We start from the raw sequence: 6,803 nt of genomic DNA on the forward strand, positions 1-6,803 counted from the left end.
CCCGCCATCCCCGGGCCGCCTGCACTGCGCCTTCCGGAGCTGACGCCCGCGCCGTCCGGAACGGTGCCTTCACGGCTCCTGCCGGGCTCCCCGCTAGCGCGCGGACGGCTGCGGACGCGCCCTTTCCCTTCCACTCCCTTCAGGAGTGCTGCCGGAACACTGGCCTGGGCACGGGACAGTGACAGGCGGGCTGCCCTTCCTCAGGGCCGGGTCAGAGTCTACTCCTCTTTGTGATTTTTGGTGGTTGTTTTTTTTTTACCAGTCCTGGGGCTTCTTTTTCTCAAGGCTAGCACTCTACCCCTTGAGCCACGGCAACACTTCTGTTTCTGTGGTGCTGAGGAATGGAACCCAGGGATTTGTGCATGCTAGGCAAGCGCTCTACCTCTAAGCCACGTCCCTTCTCTTTGGGAAAGAACCCTGCATCTACTGATTATTGGGGTGCTGGGGCTGGAACCCAGGGCCTCGGTCACACTGGGCAAGCATCCTACCACAGAGTACAGGTCCTGCCCCCTTTTTTCCCTGAAGGATGGGCCTTACTAACGCCAGTCTGTGCCTCAGCCTCCTCAGCAGCTGGGACTACAGGTGTGCGCCAGCGTGCAGGTAATTCCTCCTTCCTGTGTACTGGGGCATCTACGCCTGCCACAAGAATCCATGTCCTCGAGGAAACCGTTCTAAGGTTTTCATTTCCCTGTACCAACCATCTCAGAAACGTGACACAGAAACCGCTGAAAGCTCTGACCACATCATTTGTGTGCTGAGGGGAAGAAAAAAAAAAGCAGAAATATTGTTTTCTCCTTTCCGATTTCGATAACCCTCGTGACTTGTCATTCGTACCATGTGCGATCTAAGGGCCGGCGAGGCGTCTCGTTTTGAGACGGGGTTTTACTGTGGGTCCATTCCCCTCTCCCTGCCTCCGAAGGAATTACAGGTATGCACTGCACACATCGCTGGCGGCCCTGGCATGTGGGGATCCAAACTCTGGTTTGGTTTTTGCTGAGGTTCAAATCTTGTTATGAAAGAAGAAAGACGCATGGTCTTTGGGCTGTGCCGTTGGGAACAGAATAATGCCATCCGTTCCCCTGCTCAGGAAGGGCTGGGCTCTGACCCCTGAAGGCCTCTTTCCCCACCAGCCAGGCTGTAAAGCTGCAAGGGGCTGGGAAGGTGGCTTAGGGGTGGAGTGCTTGCCTAGCATGCATGAAGCCCTCTGTACCATGCACAGAAAAAGTCAAAGTGGCGCTGTGGCTCAGGTGGTAGAGCAAAAGAGGCCCAGGGACAATGCCCAGGCCCTGAGTTCAAACCCCAGGACAGGCAAAAACAAAACAAAAAAAGAAGTGGGTGATTTGGCCAGGCTCTGGGGCTCTGGTCTGTCATCCGATCTATTCTGGATCCTGCGATCTGAGCATCATGCGTCAAAGCCAGCCCAGGCAGGAAAGTCCATGAGACTCATCTCCAATTAACCAGCAAAAAGCCAGCGGTGGAGTTGTGGCTCCAGTGGTAGCGTGATAGCTTTTGGGTTTTGTTTTGTTTTGTTGTTGGTCATAGGGCTTGGCCTGGGCGCTGCCCCTCAGCTCTTCAGCTCAAAGCTAGCACTCTACCACTCTACCACAGCACCACATCCAGTCTTTTCTATGTATGTGGTGCTGAGGAATCAAACCCAAGGCCTCATGCATGTGAGGCAAGCACTCTACCACTGAGCTGCCTTCCCAGCCCCTTGAGTGATGGTCTTGAGCAAAAGCAGCTCAGGCCCTGAGTTCACAATGGCATCAGGTCTTCTGAGTGCAGGAGGTCTCTAACTAATGCCTGGAGCCGCAGCTTGCTGTTCCTGGAGGACTTCATTATTCTTTGTTATTCTTTGTTCTGCTCTGAAAGTCCTTCGGGGTGTTACTAACAAAGTCCCAGTCCTGGCCTTTTCCTAAACAAGTAGAGGTGATGGCAGTGCACGAATGGACACTCGGCTGCAGTGATCTGATCAGATGCTGAACGGCTCCTCGGCAGCATCTTTTTATTTCTCCCGAGACAGCCTCCCTGTATAACCGGGCTTGGCCTTAACCTCAAGATCCTCTTGCCTCTGTTTCCTGAGTGCCAGGATTACAGGAGGGTGCCACCAAGCCCTTTCTGTCATCCGTATTGCCAATGCCCCGGGCTTGAGCTTCCCCTTTTATTTCTGAGAATCCAAGAACCCCAGGGGCCTTCCCTTCAGCCCAGCCAGCCTCAGTATGAGTCACTTCCACCCTCGAGCACCTCACCATCGAGCCAGGAGTCAACAGGCACGGCTGTGGGGCCCTGCTGTCCAAGGCCGCCGGGTGACGCATTGCCCACATCTAGGGTTGGGCAATAGAACTTCCGGTATCCTGTAACCACTGCTGATACCAAAGATCAACTCATTCCTCCCTCCTTCCCACCCCAAGGCCTGTCACCTGGACTCACTGGGGCCAGTTGGGCCTTGTAACTGGGTCTGAATCTCACGCGTCCTGGAGCCAGATCAATACATGGAACATGGAAGGGCCGAAGTTTCCTTTCATTCCACATGCGCGTGCCCCTCCCCCCCCTTTTTCTGGATTAAACCCAGGGCCTCTCTGAGGCTAAGCAGCTGCTCTATGTCAGTAGCCAGACATCCCTCCCCCCCCCCCAGCCCTGCTTTCTTTGTAAAATACAACCAACAAACTATTATTAGCATGTATTAAGTGACCAGTTCTGGGGCTTGTGTGTTTTGTTGGGTTGGTTTGAGAGAAGGTCTCACTTCATCACCCTCATAGTCTGGGGCTTGTCCACACTGCCCTGGAATGTATGAACTTCCTGCCTCAGTCTCCCAAATGCTGGGATTAGAAGCATGCATGACCACACTGGGTTAGTTCAGGGCCGCTTCAGGCTTTTTCTGTGTAGTTTATTGGAGATAAGAGGCTCATGGACTTTCCTGCCCAGGCTGGCTCTGAACGGGCGATCCTCAGATCTCAGCCTCCTGAATAGCTAGGATGACAGGCGGGAGTGTGATGATAGGCATGAGGTGCCCAGCCCAGGCAGTCACTTAGCATGAGCCTACCAGGCAGGTCTTACCAACAGCCCCCCTCCCCTAGGGGACCTCCACCCATCGGACGCACAGCGTGCTCGGTGTGTGATGGGGGTGGGGGAGAGAAAGGCGGAACCCGAACGCTCCAGAGACGATCTGCCTCTGGCTAGGTAGTAACCCCACTGCAGAACTAGCCGGAGGAACACAGAATTATTAGAGATTTCACACACGGTCGAAACACCCGTCCTTTACAGTGTCCCCGAGTCAGGGGCCTCTTATGTAACCCAGGCTGATCTTGAACTCCAGATCCCCTGGCTTCAACCTGTGGGGTGTTAGCCTGGATTACAGGCATGCCCTCACAGCCCGGCATGGAGCCCCGCCCCGCCACCGAAAACCAGCCTGGGACCAGCGGTCCGGGACGGCTCCGGAGGCCGCGCGAAGGCTCGAGACCAGACAGACAGACAGACAGACACACACACACACACACACACACACACACACACGCACGAGCTTCCGGCCCGGGCGCGTCAGCCCGCGCGCACGGCTGACGTCATCACTCCCGGGCCGCCGCCTAAGAGTGTTTGACGCAAATTTCATATAAGCGAATATAATATATAGAAATACGTAAATAAATTAAATTTACAAAAAAGCTCATTTAGCTCACGGTTCTGAAGGCCGAAGCAAGCCCAGAGCTTCCGGCGAGGGCCTGGCGCCCGCGGGCCACGCGAGGCCACGAAGGGAAAGCGGAAGGGCCGACTGCGCATGCGGGGAAGGGAAAAGGAGGCGGGGCGCAGAGCGGCTCTCATCTCGCGAGAACTGCACTGGTCAGGAGCGTCCCGCCCCCTCGCCACCTGGAGCTGGTCCAGAGCCACTTTATGTCTCATATAATAGATAGTGCTGAGCGCTGTGATACCTTGTTACATGATCATCTGAATTGCGTCAACTATATACAGTACATCCCAACATATGTGACAATAACAGAACCTGTATCTACCACATTCTGATGACATATGGTATGTAGTCTATAATTATGTAATTATAAAGGATACACGACATACCAAGCGAGTCAAGCCTGTGATCCCAGATACTCAGGAGGCTGAGATTTGAGGATCACAGTTCAAAGCTTCCCTGGCTAGGACAACCTTTTTTTGTTTGTTTGTTTTTTGGTGTTGGGCCTGTGCTCTGTGCCTGAACTTCTTTTGCTCCAGGCCTGTCACTCTACCACTTGAGCCACAGAGCCGGGGCTGGGAAGGTGGCTCAGTGGTAGAGCGCTTGCATGCCTGAGGCTCTGGGTTCGATTCCTCAGCACCACATAAGCAAAAAGAAAAAAGCCAGAAGTGGTGCTGTGGCTCAAGTTGTAGAGCGCTAGCCTTGAGCTGAAAAGCTGAGGGACAGCGCCCAGGCCCAGAGTTCAGGCCCCACGACTGGACCCCCCCCCAAAAAAAAGAAAAAAGAGCCACAGAGCCATTTCCAGCTTTTTGAGTTTATTGAAGATAGGAGTCTCACACACTTTCCTGCCTGGGCTGGTTTTGAACCACAATCCTCAGATCTCAGCCTTCTGAGTAGCTGGGATTACAGGCGTGAGCCACCTGCGCCCAGCTTCTTAAGACTTCCTATTTGCAATTAGCCACCAAAAAGCTGGAAGTGGAGCTGTGGGCTCAAAGTGGTAGAGTGCCACTCTTGGACACAAAAGCTCGGACAGTGCCCAGGGTTTGACTTCAAGCCCCAAGATCACCAAAAAAATAAAGAAGTCCCCCCCAAAAAAAAAAGAAAAAGAAAGCATATGTGCACGATTGTAGTGACAAGAAGCCTTGTCCACTGTGGTTTGTTGTTGGTGTGTTTGTGTGTGTGTTGCTAATACTGCAGCTAGAACTCAAAGCTGGGTATTCTCTGGAGTTTTTCACTCAAAGCTGGTGTTCTACCACTTGATCCAGAACTCCAATTTTGGATTTTCTTTTCCTTCCTTCCTTCCTTCCTTCCTTCCTTTCTTCCTTCTTTCTTTCTTTCTTTCTTTCTTTCTTTCTTTCTTTCTTTCTTTCTTTCTTTCTGTCTTTCTTGTGTTTGTGGGGCTTGAACTCTGGGCCTGGGCGCTGTCCCTCAGCTCTTCAGCTCAAGGTGAGTGTTCTACCACTTGAGCCACAGCGCCACTTTCGGTTTTCTAGTGGTTTATGGGAGATAGGAGTCTCATGGACTTTCCTGCCCAGGCTGGCTTTGAACCTCAATCCTCAGATCTCAGCCTCCTGAATAGCTGGAACTACAAGCATGAACACGGGCATTTGGTAGCCTACTGACCATTGTCCTAAGGAAGCCTCCCCCTTCCCTTTTCTCCTAGCCCAAGACAAATGCAGCCGGAATGAGTTTCAGTGCCGGGATGGGAAATGCATCTCCAGAGGGTGGATTTGTGATGGCCGCCCCGAGTGTCCCGACGGCTCCGATGAATCCCAGGAGACCTGCAGTGAGTCCCCTTAGTGACACACTATTGACCCCCCCACACACACATACCTTTGTCAGTCCTGGACATTGTCCCTGAGCTTCTTTGGTTCAAGGCTAGCACTCTGCTACTTGAGCCGCAGCGCCAACTTCTGGCTTTTTCTGTGTCTGTGGCACTGAGGAATCGAACCCAGAGCTTCGTGCATGCAAGGCGAGCACTCTTCCACTAAGCCACCTTCCCAGCCCGAATTCTGCTTTCTTGAACAGCATCTATCACCTGCAAAGCCAGTGACTTCAATTGCGGAGGCCTTGTCAACCACTGCATCCCTCAGTCCTGGAGATGTGACGGCCAGAAGGACTGCGAGAATGGCTCGGACGAGCAGGGCTGCGGTGAGTGGGACCTGGGATCTTGCACACCCCAGGGTCATGTGCATCTGTGAGCTCAGCTTCTGGTTCTGGTTCAAAACCAGCCCAGGCAGGAAAGTCTAGGAGACTCTTCTCTCTAGTGAATCACCAAAAAAAGCCAGAAGTGGGTTGGGAAGGTGGCTCAGTGGTAGAATGCTTGCCTAGCATGCATGAAGCCGTGGGTTCAATTCCTCAGTACCACAGACACCAAAAAGGCCAGAAGTGGGGCTGTGGCACAAGTGATTAGAGCACCAGCTTTGAGCCAAAAAGCTCAGAGACAGGGCTCAGGCACTGGGTTCGAGCCGCAGGACCCCTGGAGCATGCCTGAGGTCAAGGATAAATGGGAGCCCGCGGTGGTGTCCCCTATGCATCAAGTTTCATTTATAAATTGGGTACAGCAAGCAGCACTGGGGTGCTTGTGTAGCATGGGGTACCAGCCCCTGAATCCCCTGAAATCACACAGTATTCCATTAAAGCAGTCACAACAATATACTGTAAGGAACATAACTGAAAACTTACAAAACCCGCTTAGCTTCATGGAAGGTTCAGGGACTTTTCCTGCAGCCTCCTGAGTAGCTGGGATGACAGGAAATCTTCTGAGTTGTGTGTGTCTTTGGGGCTTGAACCCATCTCTGAGGCTTTTCACTCAGCTGGTGCTCTACCACTTGAGCCCTGGCTCCACTGGTTCTCAGGACAAGACTAACCAGTGCTCACCATGAGTGGGGAAACTGAGGCAGCGGTGATCATACTCTCTATCCGATGCCTGGGTGGCCTCTCCTGACTCAGCTAACCGGCCAGAGCGCCCCCCCACTTCCCCTGTAGATGTGGGGGGCTCTGGGTGACGGGACCCCCCCCTGCAGCGCCCAGGACCTGCGCGGCCGAGGAGTTCCGCTGCGCCGACGGCAGGTGCATCTCGCGGCGCTTCGTGTGCGACGGGGACCGCGACTGCGCGGACGGCGCG

At 53.6% G+C, this 6,803-nt stretch overlaps 2 protein-coding genes across 2 annotated transcripts in view; both read left to right on the forward strand.

The window, feature by feature from the left end:
- The window catches only part of Smarca4 (SWI/SNF related, matrix associated, actin dependent regulator of chromatin, subfamily a, member 4), a 63,460-nt gene extending 63,278 nt beyond the window's left edge, over positions 1 to 182 (forward strand). Inside the window, exon 30 of the mRNA XM_013033946.1 lies at positions 40 to 182. Coding sequence (XP_012889400.1) covers positions 40 to 182 — 143 coding nt within the window. The remainder of the gene's footprint in view (positions 1 to 39) is intronic.
- Positions 183 to 835: 653 nt separating this feature from the next.
- The window catches only part of Ldlr (low density lipoprotein receptor), a 21,536-nt gene continuing 15,568 nt past the window's right edge, over positions 836 to 6,803 (forward strand). Inside the window, exons 1-4 of the mRNA XM_013033947.1 lie at positions 836 to 887; positions 5,340 to 5,462; positions 5,705 to 5,827; positions 6,703 to 6,798. Of these exons, the coding sequence (XP_012889401.1) occupies positions 836 to 887; positions 5,340 to 5,462; positions 5,705 to 5,827; positions 6,703 to 6,798 (394 nt within the window). The remainder of the gene's footprint in view (positions 888 to 5,339; positions 5,463 to 5,704; positions 5,828 to 6,702; positions 6,799 to 6,803) is intronic.

The sequence above is a fragment of the Dipodomys ordii genome, unplaced genomic scaffold, assembly GCF_000151885.1.
Source record: "Dipodomys ordii isolate 6190 unplaced genomic scaffold, Dord_2.0 Scaffold180, whole genome shotgun sequence".
Taxonomy (NCBI): domain Eukaryota; kingdom Metazoa; phylum Chordata; class Mammalia; order Rodentia; family Heteromyidae; genus Dipodomys; species Dipodomys ordii.